We start from the raw sequence: 16,325 nt of genomic DNA on the forward strand, positions 1-16,325 counted from the left end.
GCGTAATGATAAGAGTTTGAGCGCGCGCAGATAGATTTTGAACACAGAAAAAGAAGTTGCTCGTTCAAAATTGTCATGGGAGAAATAGAGAGGACCCAAAAGCACGCAGAGACAGTGTCAGAGAAATCTCAGAAAAGAAGACTAGGACAAGCCTAGCTGCTTAAACAGCAAAAAGAGTAACTCAGACCAGCCAAGATTGACTTTTCTACGCCGGCGCAGGGAAAAGTCAATCTTGGCTGGTCTGAGTTACTCTTTTTGCTGTTTAAGCAGCTAGGCTTGTCCTAGTCTTCTTTTCTGAGATTTCTCTGACAGACAGGTCAGTGCCATTGAGGGATTGGGGCAGACCAGTAATGAAATCCAGGGATATATGAGACCAGGGTCGGTGCGGAACTGGAAGTGGGTGTAGCAGGCCGGCAGGAGGCTGATTGGTAAGTTTGTGTTGGCTGCAGACAGGGCAGGCCTTGATGAACTCCTGCACATCCTTTTCCAACGTAGCCCACAAAACCGTCATTTCATTACATCAATCGTACCCTGGACTTCTGGATGGCAGGTCAGCTTCGAAGAGTGTGCCCACTGGAGAGCTTCAGAGCGAAGGGCTTCAGAGACCAACAGGCAGTTAGCTGGGCAGGCACTGGGGATGGGCTGCCCTCTGGCTGCGGCCTTTACCCTCTCCTCAACCTCCCAGGTTAACATTCTGACAATGCATAGGGGAGGCAGGATAGGCTCAGCATCCTTGCTCAAGCTGTCCTCATGGTCAAACTGCCTCGAGAGGGCGCCCGGCTTTATGTTCCGGGATCCAGGGCAGTAGGAGAGGGTAAAGTGAAACCGGGTGAAGAACAGTGCCCAACGAGCTTGGCGGGCATTCAGCCTCTTAGCCGATCAGATGTACTCAAGATTCTTATGATCGGTCCACACCAAGAAAGGGACAGCCAGTGTCACCACTCCTCCAAAGCCATCACTACCAGCAGTTCACGGTTGCTTACATCATAATTCCTTTCGGCGGGAGAGAGGCAACAGGAGAAAAAGGCACACGGATGAAGTTTGCTATCTTTCAAAGACTGCTGAGACAACACCGCCCCTACAGCGACATCAGACGCATCCACCTCGAGTCTAAACTGTTGCTCTGGGTCAGGCATCTGGTGAATGGGGGCTGAGGTGAAGCGTTCTTTAAAGGGTCCGGAATACCTCATCCGCAGACGATGTCCACAAGAATCTGGTCTTAACATTGGTGAGGGTTGTGAGTGGTCGGGCCACCGTACTCTAGTTCCAGATAAAGCGTCTGTAAAAGTTGGAGAATCCTAGAAAGCGCTGCAACTGCTTCCGATTTTCAGGTATCGGCCACTGCAGAGACTTTTGCAGGGTCCATGCTAATGCAGTCTTTGGAAATTATGTAGCCCAGGAAGGAGACGGAGGGTGAATGGAAGTCGCATTTCTCAGCCTTGACATACAGGGAGTTTTCTAGCAGCCGTTGCAGTACAGAGCGGATGTGGAGGACGTGCTCCTCCAAAGTCCGGGGGAACACCAGGATATCATTAAGGTAGACAAAGATATACCAGTCAAGCATATCGTGCAGGACATCATTCACCAAAGCCTTTGAAGACTACCTGGGCATTTGTGAGGCCAAAAGGCATTACGAGGTCTTCATAATGTCCCAGATGAGTGTTGAGAGCCGTCTTCCATTCATCTCCTTCCCTGATTCTCACTAAATGGTAGGCATTGCGCTAGTCCATCTTAGTAAAGTAAGAAGCACCCTTAAGGAGCTCGAAACTGGAGGTCATGGGAGGAAGGGGATATTGATGTTTGACTGTTATGTCATTTAGGCCTTGATAGTCGATACATGGACGCAAGGTATGGTCCTTCTTACTAACAAAGATGATGAGTTGACTGTGACAAAAATTCCTTTTTGTTCGCTCGCGATAGCCCTCTCTCACTCAACATCTCGCTCTCACTCGCGATACTCCTCCCTCCTTCCCTTACTCAACATCGAGCTCTCGCTCGCTCAAGTCGTCCTCTGCGTGCGCTCAGTTCTGCACACACGTTACGCTCAAGTCGATGTGATGCACTCTTGTTTGCTCGTTCCGGGTGTGAGCACAACAAGCAATCTAATTGGATACCAAACGTGTGTGCAGAACTGAGCGCATGCAGAGGACGACTTGAGCGAGCGAGCGCTCGATGTTGAGCAAACGCGATGTTGAGCGAGGGAGGGAGGAGTATCGTGAGCAAGAGCGAGATGTTGAGCGAGAGAGGGCTATCGTGAGCGAGCAAAGAGGAATTTTGAGCAAGGAACTTCTTTTTCTGTGTTCTAAATCTATCGGCGGTCACTCAAACTCTTATCATTACGCGTTCAATAGTTTTTTTTTTCCTGTGCTCAAAATCTGGTTTCGCTCGCTCAGTTTTATTTCCTGCGCTCAAAATGTCTTTTTGCGTGCTCGCAAAAGTTTTGATGTAGAAAATGTGTGGAAAGTGTTGGATTTTCGCTTCGGGGTCCATACTGTGCAGCGCTTGTTTCAGTCGTCATTAGTAGGAGCCCTGCCCACCCATGGCTGTAGCTTGCTTGTTTGTGTACGCAGAAGCCCGGGGTAACTAACCAGTTTTAACATTTATTTGTCCAAATTTTGAAGAATCTATGCTAATTTGCATGAAGCCAATAGCGTATTTTTGTTCGCTCGCTTGGCGTAGGCTTGCAAAGTAAGGTCTTTCTGAGAGACTGTAGTGCGCAAGCTGCACGTGTGCGCTGTACTCAAAAAATGCAACTCACTGTTCGTACTATGTTTGTACAAAAAGAGTACTGAGTACCTAGACCCATTCAAACTAACGTTGCATCCATGAACAAAAGTTGCTTTCCCTCTGGTGTGGAACATTGAGCACCCAATGTAGTTTTCAGAAAAGGTGGGGAAAAAAAACAGCTGTACTAATCCTTTGTCGTGTTCATTTGTGAACGTAAATGTTTATTTACCAAACCCTTCATCCTTACTAGGGGTGCGGAAAATAAAAACACATTTATTTGTACGTTCATTTAAATCACAAGTTGTAGTTTTAGCAAGAATGCAGCTTGCTGTTGAATGGGTTTGTGCGTGCAAGTGTGTGTGTGGGACGAACTTTTTTTTTTTTCCTGCCACAGACTGGTTCATTGTCTGACTGATATTTGGTGTAACGGCAAACATCTGTTAGACCAGTGATTCTCAAAGTAGGGTCCGCGGACCTCCAGGGGCCCATGGCCTGACTGCAGGGGATCTGTGAGATAATTTGGGTTATTATTAAAAAAAAAATATATATATATATATATATATATATATATATATATTTGTGTCATTTTATTTTATATGAAATGGCACTTATATGAAAGGGCACTTACAGTATGTTTGACTTAAGTGATTTTTTGTTTTGTTTCCGCAAACATTTGCAATGGAAAATGCCTTGGAAATTTTGCTTTCAAAAAGGGGGTCCCTGACTCCAAAAAGTTTGAGAACCCCTTTGTTACACTATTTTATTTCTTGTTTAGGTTGGTAGTGATTGTCCCTCTGTCCGTTGTAAGGCCGGTGGTTGCGGGACACTGTCGTAGGGAGCCAGTGCCACAGTCGGGCGACAATGCTGTAAATTCATCTCCGTCCACCCAAAATTCATATCACGTGTGACATAAAATGACTGCATTTTCACCAAAGAATGTCAGTCAGTCAAATCCCAATTGTAATCTAAAAACCTTAAAGTACCCAAAGGTACACATTTAAGATGCACCATCATTTTAACTACTCCTTTGGCTACATGTGTAGAAAATGTTTTTTGGTGTAATTTATGAAAAGAAAATTCAAATAGAACAATTTTACCTGAGGAATAAAATGTGTAATTGAATTCTTTTGTGAAATAAGGATGAGTATGAACCAATAATATTAGCTATGAAGCTGGCCACCACACTGAAATGAAGTAGCAATTGTGATTCCAAGAATTACTGCCCATGACGGTATAAAATACATAACGAAGGCAACCTCCACATGATGTGCCAGTACAGACATTTTGTTTGAAGGGTCTCTTTACCTTTGGCTGGAGATGTTGGTGAGTGTGGTAGGCTGTGTTGATAAGGCATATTTGCTTGTGGAGAATGTCATCTCTGTCTCTTTTTCAGCTGCATTTTGGACTGCTGTCCCATTACACTGTTATTAAAACAAATTTAAAAAGATGGAAAGTGTTTAGTATCCCCACAGTATTGCGTTCGGTACATTTGCATATGTCATTTAGTTCAAACGTACTTTGATCTGCTGCATATCCTGTAGAGGCAAACTGGAAACCTCACGTCGGCTGGCTGATTTTGCCAACTTTTTCCTCTTTGTTCTCAGGTTCTGCCTGAGACGGTCATGGAGCTTCTTCCTCTGCTTCCTGATATAGAAGAAACATACTCCAATCTGAGGCTACATCGAGCACATGTACTAGAATACATTCAGTTACCCTTAAATTCACTAGAGTTCTTATGGTTTGACTAGCAGCGGACAACACGCTTGGAAATTCACACCACAACATAGTTTGACAACATCAGACATAAAGATGTAGCATACAGTACAGTACTTTGTTTTGCAGTAGGCCACCACACACATGATGCCAACGACAAGGAGTGCAATGCAGATTCCTGTTATTGTTAAAATACGTTTCTGATACAGTTCCTCAGCTTCTGAAAAAGAGGACAGTACATTTTGTAAAGTTCATGTCTGAGACACACACAAATTCACAAACCCAACAAATATTTAAACTGTTTTGTACTAATTGTGAACTAGAGCTGCAAAACTTAGGAGGTGCAAAATAAGGAACATGGAGGTTGAAAAAAGAAAGAAAGAATGAAAGAAAGCAGCAGGACAGCGGGGCATCATGATTGAATCATGCTGAATAAAAATTAAAACAGAACACGTTGGAAGAAAAAGTGAAATGACGTGAACACAGAATATCAGATAAAGTCCCAATAACCTTTCAAGCGGAATTTAGACAAATACACTGTTCACAATGCATGAGGGATATTGTGAGAGACTCATACATACACTATTTACTTCACTTCAGAAATTTTTGGAATAGGGAGGCAAATGTATTGGGTGCTAGACCCACCACATTTTGTGTTTTCCACGAAAAGGTCTCACTGTGAACAATGTGCCTCCACAAATAATAATATCCTGAATTTATTGTGAGTAGTATATGTGTGCCTGACATTTTCGAAAACGCCTCATTTGGTATACAAAAAGTTGTTTGTGTGTGTGTGTGTGTGTGTGTGCTGTGTAAGGGAAGTTATTGAAACTCGCAATCGTAATTTAGTTTTCATAGGTTGAATGTCAAAGGAGCCATATTTATTACTGCTCCTGGATGTATGATCCCTTTCTTTGACGAACTTAAATTAACTAAGGGTTTAAGTTGTCATTCTATTTAAGCAAGAAGTTATGGTCCACATCCATGAATTCGATGCCAATACGTTCTGGCATAGCAGTCAAGTGGCAGAGGGTTCAGGTCAAATGGATTTTCTGATCAATAATTTTAAATACAAAGTTATACATTAATAAACATTGGTCATTCAATAAAAAAGGTTAATGGCTGATGAAAAAATATGTTATTACACAGCTAACATAATTGAAGTTGGAATATACAGATCAAGGTACCAGTTTTGAGAATTAGCATCTTCATATACTGACACCTCTTCAGATTAAAATGGTTACAGTGTAGTCCCCACAAATTTTAACACCAACAATCACATTTGTGGGAAAACGTTTTTAAGTACCATAATTCCTCAAATATAAGACACATCTGTGTATAGGATACACCCCTAATTTTGTCCACAAATACTCAAACTAGTGCAGCATCTGTATTCCACCAAATTAATGAATGTGTGTGTATATGCCAAAAGACTGCAGTTAATAAATGAGTCAAACTGAGTACCCTGGAGTATAATTTTGAGCGTATAAGTTTACTTAAGTTTAGTTTAAGGTCATTCCACTGGATGTGTAATGAATGTAATGAGCTACATTTTAAAGGCATGTTGGTGAGAGTAATATAAATGTCATGCAAAAGTAGTGTAATGCCTTACATTTCAAAGACAGTAATATTATAATGTAACTAATTACTTTGGAACAGGGGTGTCAAACTCATTTTTAATTTGAGCCACATTGTAGTTACAGCGTCTGTCAGAGGGCCGAAATGACTGTGAAGTCAAATAAATTCTAAAGTTTGTCACACACTTATGTAGTTTTAAAATCAGAGGTCGGTAAAAACTGTTCAAAAGTGAGATTTGGAACAAAATATGGTTGGTGTTTCCCGCCCAAGTCTTTGGTAAAATTTGGTATTTTAGCCAGAAATCAATAATTTGCAGGCCAGATAAAATAATGTGGCGGGCCAGATCTGGCCCCCGAGCCTCGGGTTTGACACCTGTGCTGTAAGCAGTACAAACTCTGTAAAACGTAGTATTGTTTTTTTGTTTTCGTTAAGGTTAAAAATTTTACAGTTTGAGGTATAATCATACAATTTTATAGATACTAATTTTATTTATACTTGGCACGATGAGTGTGTGTGTGTGTTGGGGGAGCTGGGGGGGGGGGGGGGGGGGGGGGGTTCTGTTTCCTGGGGGGACTTTGTAAAATATAACTGAGAAGCACTGACTTAACCTAATGTAGCATGTGGCTTTAACATACAGAAGCAAACTTCAACATGCAAAACTCATATCTGCCAAATCACAGTTGGATGGTCAAACACATACTTGAAAGGAGACACAACACAAGTACAGCTAAAGAAACTTGGACCATTAAAAAAAAATAAATAAATAGAGACAAGAGGAAATAGACATACTGTAAAAGCTGGCCATTACATAGTTTTGGCAGCGATCACCAGTAAATTCATTTGGACACCTGATCAAGAGAAAAGAGAGACAGACAAGAATAGACAGGCGTTTAGTTTATAAATATAAAGAAGAACCCACAATAGTCATCATTGGTGTTGGCAGGCAGGGCTATCCAGACAAACGTCTTAATTAGGATTCATAAATTTGAGTCCAATGAAAAATCCCTAGGATTTTGGAGATGACTGAAATATGCATGTAAATAGGAAGCCACTTGAGTTGACCATTTTCTGCAAAATTCTGTACACTAATTCCCAAATGACGGTTTTTGTGAAGCCCAACCCAAGAAATACACAAGCCCAGATCCATAGGACTCACAAAGACCACAGGAGGAGCCTCAGCCCCCTGTAGTCACTTGAGTCCTAGTGTTAGAAATCACAAGATTGCATTATACGTGCATGCGTTAGCCTACACGCAGGTGTTGAGCTGAATGAAAAAATTAGTAGTGGGTTGATTGTAAAAAAGACACGTCATTTCAGTGGCAGATACCAGAATGGGATGTGATGAAGTGGAAGGTCCATGCAAGTTTCAGTGCGTCATTGCTCTCAGAGGGGATATTGGTCCACCGTCAAAACCAGATCACAGAACTTGGATCATGGCTTTCTTATGGTCAAATTCACTCATCATTGTCCATTAAAGAAAGATGAGCTTGTTAACTTCAAATGAGGGTGAAACACCAGTAATGACATGTGGGACTGAATACAGTGGTCACATACGTTTTGGGTTTGAGACTTTCTTAAGCACAGCTTGTTCACATCGGTGCCCAGTGAATCCGGTCAAGCACCTGGTCAATGGGTAGAAAGGACAAGAGAATAACAGTACTGACATGTTACACACAGGACAAACAAGATGGACCCCCCCAAAAAAAGGGCACGAGGACTGAACAAAATACTGATAATGGGAGTAAAACTTTGGAATGATGGATTTTTCAAATGTCAAGTACTGACTCAATGTGGCAGTAGATGTATGGTAAAATGGTTGAAGTAGGATCACACAAATGATCTTACTTTGTAGTGCAAACTAAACAACTGAAGCCCAAGTGGTCTGACAGCACAAACAGCAATATTCACCAGCTGTGTTACATCATGACACACAACCTGAGTACTGAGTAGTGTTGTAATCAAGACCCCACCAACCAAAACCATGATGAGGGACAGGATCAAGACCAAGACATTTGGGAGTCAGAACAGAGACAAGACCAAGACTATATATTTTATTTAAAAGAAAAAGTAAACAACATGAGCAGATATTTTTGTCGTTGTATTTGTAGCAAAAATATATACCACTTTTGACATAGTACAATGAAGCAAATCTCAAATTTAAGTATGTTTTTTTTTTTATAATTGTTTTACAGAGGTAGCGCAGAACCTGCACTCTGCATTTCTCATTGATCACAGTTACTGTATATTGGCCTGGTTTTGACCAGTCTTGATCAAAAATCTTGAATCTACCCTGTCTAAGACCATGACAAGACAGCATAAAAAAAACTCCAATTCCATAAGATACTGAAACCCTCAAAAAGTGGTCTTGAGTAGTGATGTTACGCTCGAAGCAGATGCTCAACTCAAGTGACGAGCGCTCGCGGCAGAAGTATCACAAAACGTTCCAATGACCCATTGTATTTGGCGCAACATTGACTGACGTCACACTGAAGCAGACGCTCAACACCTGCCGAGCGCTCGCGGGGAAAGTATCACGATACATCGTTCCGATCCCGCTTTGTAACGGTTGGAAGGTCTCATGACCGCAGAAAGGAGGAGTTGTTACGTCCCACGCGTGCGGCCTGTGACCGTCGACGTGTCCACGCCAGGTAGCTTGTTCATTCATACACTATATATTGGTATCTATCCATCTATTCATCCATACACATGCATACTGTACATACATACAGTACCTACATTAGTACATACATGTGCACTACATACTAGACATACCTACTGTACATACTGTACTGTAGATACCAGTGGTGAGCCGTCAGGGCCAGCAAGGTCTTCTCTGCTGGCCTAACATAACCTGACATCATTATCATAATAATCTATAATAATAATAATAACTATAATGAAAGTCAATTTTATTTCAAATTCATTTTTATTAAATATATATATTATATTTATTTTTTAATTTATAAAATTATTCTCCATGTGCTGTTCTTTTCGTGTCATATTATATCTATTTGGTTACGCTCCTTCTGGTGTTGTAGTTTTAAGTTGAGGTTTTTAGCCGATTAGAATTCAGCTAACTTGTGTCGCTGTATGTAACCTGCCTTAGCCAGAAGCCAGGGCATTCGCATCAACACGGCATGGGCTTCTGCGGAAGTGTAGATGGATATGTGAACGACCCATCTAACTTAATAGCAGTAGTAGCCAATCAAGTCATTGATCGCCATCTAGAGGCCTCACATTGAACGCTTGAACGTGAGTGGATGCTCACTTCATAAAATTTCGGGGGATATTTATTTTAATTTTTTTTTTGACAGCATCACGTACAATGACAAGTTTTAATGGCTGATGCGGGTTTATTGACGTTTAAAAGCTCTGGAAAATAGCCTGTGTAATGCGTATGTGTGCACATGGGGGCTATTTATTCGAGAGTCTGATGTCACAGAAGGCGTACGTGTGAAAGTCACTGCCCGCCACTGGTACATACAGTATATACATGCGTACACTGTACATACTTACATACTGTACAGTACATATGATATATACTGTACATACTGTACATACATACATACATACATACATACACACACACACACACACACACACACACACACACACACACACACACACACACACACACATACATACATACATACATACATACATACATATATACATACATACATACATACATACATACATACATACATACATACATGTGAGCTACCTAAAATGTTTCCTGCAACTCCGATGCCATGCGATAAGGTCATCTCCAAACCTGGAGAGGTCATTGGAAAAATAGGAACCAAATGCTGCAGAAATGATTTTATTTTTGAACAAAAATATGTAAAAGACACAAATACCCATGTGTTTCAACCATTTTATATAACTATTCATCCATTGATGTTATTGTCTCTGGCCCTCTGCCTGCGAGAGGCAATGATGAGAGGTTTAGCAGATTATTCTCGCTTAACCGGTGGATGGCTAGTTTCTGTAGAGAGCAGGGTTTCCAGTTTGTAGATAATTGGCCCGCTTTCTGGGGCCGGCCTGACCCGCTGAGGATGGATGGCCTTCACCCTAACTGGGAAGGCGCCATCACTCTTTCTAGAAACATACTGTTAGCCTTCCATGACGTCTCACATTAGAGCATGTCGGGTTGCAGACAAGTAGCGAGCCTGCTAGAACGGGTGTGGAGTCGTTAAGGCTAGAGTTAACCGGCACTAGGCTGGACTGCTACAACACACATAGCAAATTTAGTCTAGGTCACTGCAATCCACACACTGTTTCAATACCTAATGCTGAATGCCCTAATGATAAGATTCCTGCTGAGGTGGTGTTGATAATACAGTAGCCCTGCCTCTTTAATCAGTAAGACTAGTGACAAAGTACCTAGGCGGAATATAAAATTTATATGCACGCTGTAGCCGTCAACAATCAAATTCCTACTTTACTAACATTGCGATGAGGTTTTAATTACTCAAAATAGAGAGCAAGCCCCAGCCATAAAAATCTTGTTGGTATTAGTACTACCAACATGAGGACTCAGAGTAGTCCAGGAAAAATTTCCCAGTTTAAATTTGGCTTCATAAATATTAGGTCACTCCCCTCAAAAGCCCTTCTTGTAAATGATCTTATTACAGATCAAAATCTTAACGTGCTTGGTCTCTGCGAAACCTGGCTAAAACCAAATGAATTCTTATCATTAAATGAGGCCTCACCCGCAAACTTTGTGGGCTCACATGTTGCCCGTCCTTGTAAAAAAAGGGGGGGGTGTCGCCCTAATTTCAGAATCTTATTTTAGGCTTAGCACGAGCACTAGTCACACCTTCAAGACATTTGAGGCTCTCGTTATGCGATCGAGCTCCTCACCACCATTCTATGTGGTAGTTATTTACCGTCCTCCCGGTCCATACTCTGGATTCTTAGATGAATTCCCTGAACTTATGGCTGACTTAATAACTCACACAGATAATATATTAATTATGGGTGACTTCAATATTTATATGAACTCCCCATTGGAGCCACTTACTGTAGCTTTTCAAGCAATAATCGATGCATTTGGTTTTACACAAATAATAAAAGCAGCAACACACCAGAATGGTAAAATCTTAGACTTAGTGTTAACCCACGGCCTAACTGCCTCAAATGTCACAATTCTGCCGCATACTAACGTTATGTCTGATCATTATTTTATAACATTTGAAGTCCTAGCTCAGTGTGGTCTTATTGTCCACAACCAAGGCTTTAAGAGCTGTGATATTACCTCTTCAACCACTGCTGCACTTTCTGAATTACTGCCTTCTGCAACAGCTGCCTTTCCGTCTTTCACTGGTTCAGTCGATAAGCTCGCGAATGATTTTAATACGGTTCTTTTAGATTCCCTAAACACTGTTGCGCCGCTGAAACTTAAAACTCGTCCGAAGCGGCACACTCCGTGGTTTACGGATGAAACGCGTACGTGTAAATTGTTAAGTAGACAACTTGAGCGTAAATGGCGAACAACTAAACTCGAGGTTTTCCGTCAGGCCTGGTGCGATAGCTTGCTGAAATATAAAGAGGCTCTTAGGTTAGCAAAAACAAATTACTTTTCCAAAATGATTAGTTTTAACAAAAACAACCCAAAATATTTATTTGAGACGGTAGCACAGCTAACACAACAGCAGCAGGTTAATCATAGTTCCCTTCATTCAGCACACGATTTCATGCAATTCTTTACTCAGCGGATTCAGCTAACAAGGGACGAAATAAAAAAGGCAGCACACTTACCCCCTCGGCTGTGATTGTTGATGCTAGTTCGGATAATCAGGTTCAAGAAAGTCTGGTTACCCTGTCCCAGTTTGATTTAGTATCCCTGGAGTGTCTTACACACCTGGTTAATGAAGCAAAGCTGACGTCCTGCATGCTTGACCCACTTCCAGGCAAACTCGTGAAAGATTTATTACCGGTCTTAGGGTCATCTGTCTTGAATATTATCAACCTGTCACTCTCCTCTGGCATTGTACCTGAAGCTTTTAAGACGGCCGTCATTCAACCATTACTTAAGAAACCTCACCTAGATCCTGAAAATCTCTTTAACTATAGGCCAGTGTCACACCTTCCGTTTATCGCCAAAATTCTTGAGAAAGTTATCGCACAACAGCTTAGCGATTTTATGATAGACAACAATAGATTTGAACTCCTTCAGTCAGGTTTTAGGGCTAACCACTCAACTGAGACAGCCCTAGTAAAAGTGACGAATGATCTTCTCTTAGCCTTGGATTCCAACATCTCATCAATATTATTACTGCTTGATCTTAGTGCCGCATTTGACACTTTTGATCATCATATTCTTATAGAACGTCTTAGATCATATGTTGGTATATCGGGATCAGCACTTTCTTGGTTCAGATCTTACATCCTGGGAAGGACGCATAGTGTCTCTTATGGCAATGCAATCTCTGAATCTTTCTCCGTCTCATGTGGTGTCCCGCAGGGGTCAGTACTTGGTCCTTTACTGTTCAACATCTACATGATTCCTCTCGGCGATATTATACGCAAACATGCTATTAGTTTTCATTGCTATGCTGATGATACCCAACTCTATATGCCCTTAGAAATAACGGATCTGTGCAAGTGCAGTAAACTGGAGGCTTGCCTTGCCGATATTAAACTATGGATGTCTTCCAATTTTCTGCTTCTCAACCCTAATAAAACTGAGATGTTATTTATTGGCCCTGCTCATCATCAGCACTTGCTCAAAAATACCACGCTGAACTTAGAAAACTGTATTATTTCCCAAAGTAGTTCTACAAAAAATCTCGGCGTGATATTTGACTCAACTCTCTCCTTTCGAACACATATTAATAACATGACAAGAACGGCGTTTTTTCACCTCCACAAGATATCTAAAATTCGCCCTATTCTTTCTCTTAGCGATGCAGAAACATTAATTCATGCATTTGTTACGTCGCGCCTAGACTATTGTAACATTTTGTTTTCTGGACTTCCCATGTCCTACATTAAAAGCCTGCAGTGTGTACAGAATGCAGCAGCGAGACTATTGACAAGGAACGTTCGATCATATTACTCCGATTCTAGCTGACCTGCATTGGCTTCCAATACACGTGAGATGTGATTTTAAGGTGCTGTTAATTACTTATAAAATTTCACACGGTTTAGCTCCTTCCTATCTCGTCGATTTAGTATCACCATATGTTCCGTCCCGACAACTTCGATCACAAAATGCCGGTTTGCTATCGACCCCACGGGCTAAAAAGAAGTCTGCGGGATCAAGGGCATTTTCCATTCGCGCGCCAGTACTATGGAATGCCCTACCTATGGAAGTTCGCGCAACCACCTCAGTAGAAATCTTTAAATCCCAACTAAAAACACATTTATATTCAAAAGCATTTAGTTAATTGAGCCTGTCTGTAGCTTTCTTCTTTCTTCTTTTTTCCTGCCCCCCTCTTCCGGCCGGGAGAGGGGGCTAGCTAGATGGTGAGGGTTGACTTGACCGCCTCCATTGGGTCCTACGCTGGTCGACCATCACGGGTTAGGAGTTCGGCCGTCTGCGGTCCACCTGGCTGGAATGTGGGATGGTTCCTGCCCAATGGCTTTGCCTGCTGTCAAGACATCACTGCACTATATAGCACAACATGTTTTCTGTAATTTATATTGTTTCTGTGTTTGCTACATGCAGCATCCACTTCAACCTGTGGGCCTGGAAGGGGGCTCCTCCCACCTGTGGTCCCTTCTGGAGGTTTCTGATTTTCCCCAAATTGGGGTTTTTGAGTTTTTCCTTCCCCTTCTGGGAGCTTTGACAGGGGATGCTGTTGTGTACCTTATACTGAAAAGATGTCTCTGTACGACTTCTTTTCTCGAAAGAGGTCTCTACATGACCTCTTTTCATCTGTAAAGCCCTTTGAGACTTCGGTGATTTAGGGCTATAAAAATAAAATTTGATTGATTGATTGATTGATTTATCGATCCATTTTCTATCGCCTCTTATCGTCTCAAGGGTTGCAGGCTTGCTGGGGCCTATCCCAGCTTACTTCAGATGGGGTACACCCTGAACTGGTTGCCAAGCAATTGCAATTTTATATAACTACCATCACAGTATCTTGTTGCACAAGCATTTCACTTTTTTGTTTTGTAAGAATAATACAATAGTGTCTTACATTTTTATGATACATTGTCCAAATGTCAAATGGAAATGCAATATGATTTTATCCAAAATATGTCACCATAGTGAATTTTGTCAAATGCTTTGAAACTCTGACCCATTTCGACACAATTGTCCCATTTGGATGCAGTGTTTCAGAAAGCAGTGTCATGATACTCAACACGAATTCATGGGAATGCTTCGCCATACTGATCTATTTCAACACAATTGCTTCAGACTGATTCGTGGATCAAAAAGCTTTGATTTCTCCATCACTAGTCTTGAGAAAAAGACAGAGCTCAAGAACAACTGTACAAAAAAAGAAGAGGTGCTTTCTCAAAAACCTAGGCCAAGTAGTCATGGGGTACAGCAACGATAACATGGCACCAATTTTGAGTTGTTGTATTTCAAGCCAAAAGACCCCAAATTAGCCCTTCATCATCTTCAAAAACATCTAATGTACCTAACATAAACATGAAACCCTCTAAACCATAGGTCTCAAACTCCAGTCCCCGAGGCCCGCAATCCTGCATGTTTTTGCTCTTAAACACACCTCATTGAACTGATCAGGATAATTTTCAAGCTTGCTGATGAGATAATAATTTGAATCAGGTGTGTTTAAGACAAAAGCAATGAAAACATGTAGGATTGTGGCATTTTCAGATTATGAGATAATAATATAATGATTCTCCTAGGACCATTAACAGTCCCAGCTTGCCGATAAACTTGAACTAAAACTGTTGCAGCGTGAGAGGACCGTATGGCGCCATAGATTGAGAAGAGCACTGATTAAACTAATGTCTGCATACTGTAGTTGTAGCAGTAATGGGGAATTTTCAACAAAAACAGTGAGGCAACATACCCACATATACCCAAATACAGTATACCCAGCTAATATTTAGCTTATAGCATATTCAGATGCAGCATACATACGTTAACTGTTATATACAGTAGACTATTAAGACATTTCTTTGCTTGCTTTTCAAATTCAGCTTTTGTCATGAATGATTTTTCATTAAAAAAAATCCATAAAGAATAACAAAATTAGTAAATATTAGCTATGATGGACACTTTCAAAATTAAGATCATGTTTTTTAGGAATAGGAAAACAATTTGGGCTCCTCAAACAACTGAACAGTACCAAAGGCTCATCACCTTCATGCCACACTGCCTGGATGTTGTCATTAATACAAAAAAAAAGGCCCAACAGCCTTGAGGTCATAAAAATACTTTGGTACACTTTTCAGAAGACCAAAGTATTTGATGAAATCCCTTTTTGTTGGCCAAATCAAATGGGTGAGAAAATGTGCTTTTTTCAATGTCTCTGCCATAATCATCAAAACTGACACAAATAAAGGCTTGAAATAAATTGACTTTCCATTTATATTCTTATATTGTTGCACCCACCTGTATCAGAGTTTAAAAGTAAAGTTTGGGCACCCCCCCCCCCCCCCCCCCCCCACACACACATACTGTATATATATATATATATATATATATATATATATATATATATATATATATATATATATATATATATATATATATATATATATATATATATATATACATACACAGTGGCGGGCCGTGACTCACATGTACGCCTTCTGTGATGTCAGACTCTTGAATGAATAGCCCTCATGCGCACACGTACGCATTACTGGGATACATAGACAATTTTCCAGCGCTTTTAAATGTCAATAAACCCCCATCACCCATTAAAACTTGTCATTATACGTGATGCTGTCAAAACTAATGTACAACTTACGTACAATATTGTATATTCACTCTGGTGTCCCAAGATGTTTTTAAAAGCTGTGTAGCACGTGTGTCCAGCCGTGCGTTGGTGTCTCATTGCTGCCTTGGTTAAACAATTGGAAGTTTGCAAATCCAGTGCAGCTCCAAACATCAAATCGATCCTTTGCAAAAGGCATTCTCAGCAGACCTATTTAGCAGGGTTAGCTCACGCCCCTGGTAGCCCAGTCAGAAATATGACCAAGTTAGGACAGGATATAAGCTACGCTACGCCTCTAAAGCAATCAGGCAAAGCCAACACTGCATAGCTTGCTTGTTGAGCATTGCACCACCTTCTTGCATTGAGCATCCACACACGTTATGTTCAACGCGAGGACGCGATCTTAAAACTCGATTGGCCATTACAGCTGTCTAT

General features: G+C 41.1%; 2 protein-coding genes across 4 annotated transcripts in view; one reads left to right on the forward strand and one right to left on the reverse strand.

The window, feature by feature from the left end:
- The window catches only part of pdzph1 (PDZ and pleckstrin homology domains 1), a 45,116-nt gene extending 40,698 nt beyond the window's left edge, over nt 1-4,418 (forward strand). Inside the window, exon 13 of the mRNA XM_088435813.1 lies at nt 4,332-4,418. Within this exon, the coding sequence (XP_088291939.1) occupies nt 4,332-4,380 (49 nt within the window). The 3' untranslated portion in view covers nt 4,381-4,418. The remainder of the gene's footprint in view (nt 1-4,331) is intronic.
- The window catches only part of nrg1 (neuregulin 1), a 43,777-nt gene that overhangs the window by 8,853 nt on the left and 18,599 nt on the right, over nt 1-16,325 (reverse strand). Inside the window, exons 4-7 of one of the 3 annotated variants that reach the window (XM_088435821.1) lie at nt 6,808-6,866; nt 4,558-4,657; nt 4,245-4,371; nt 4,033-4,148 (exon numbers count right to left, since the gene is read on the reverse strand). In XM_088435821.1, coding sequence (XP_088291947.1) covers nt 4,033-4,148; nt 4,245-4,371; nt 4,558-4,657; nt 6,808-6,866 — 402 coding nt within the window. Of the gene's footprint in view, nt 1-4,032; nt 4,149-4,244; nt 4,372-4,557; nt 4,661-6,807; nt 6,867-7,572; nt 7,641-16,325 lie in introns of all 3 variants that reach the window. The other 2 variants (XM_088435820.1, XM_088435819.1) reach the window with 2 other exon arrangements.

The sequence above is a fragment of the Hippichthys cyanospilos genome, chromosome 15 (genome assembly GCF_059441005.1).
Source record: "Hippichthys cyanospilos isolate Australia breed blue-spotted pipefish chromosome 15, RoL_Hcya_1.0, whole genome shotgun sequence".
Taxonomy (NCBI): domain Eukaryota; kingdom Metazoa; phylum Chordata; class Actinopteri; order Syngnathiformes; family Syngnathidae; genus Hippichthys; species Hippichthys cyanospilos.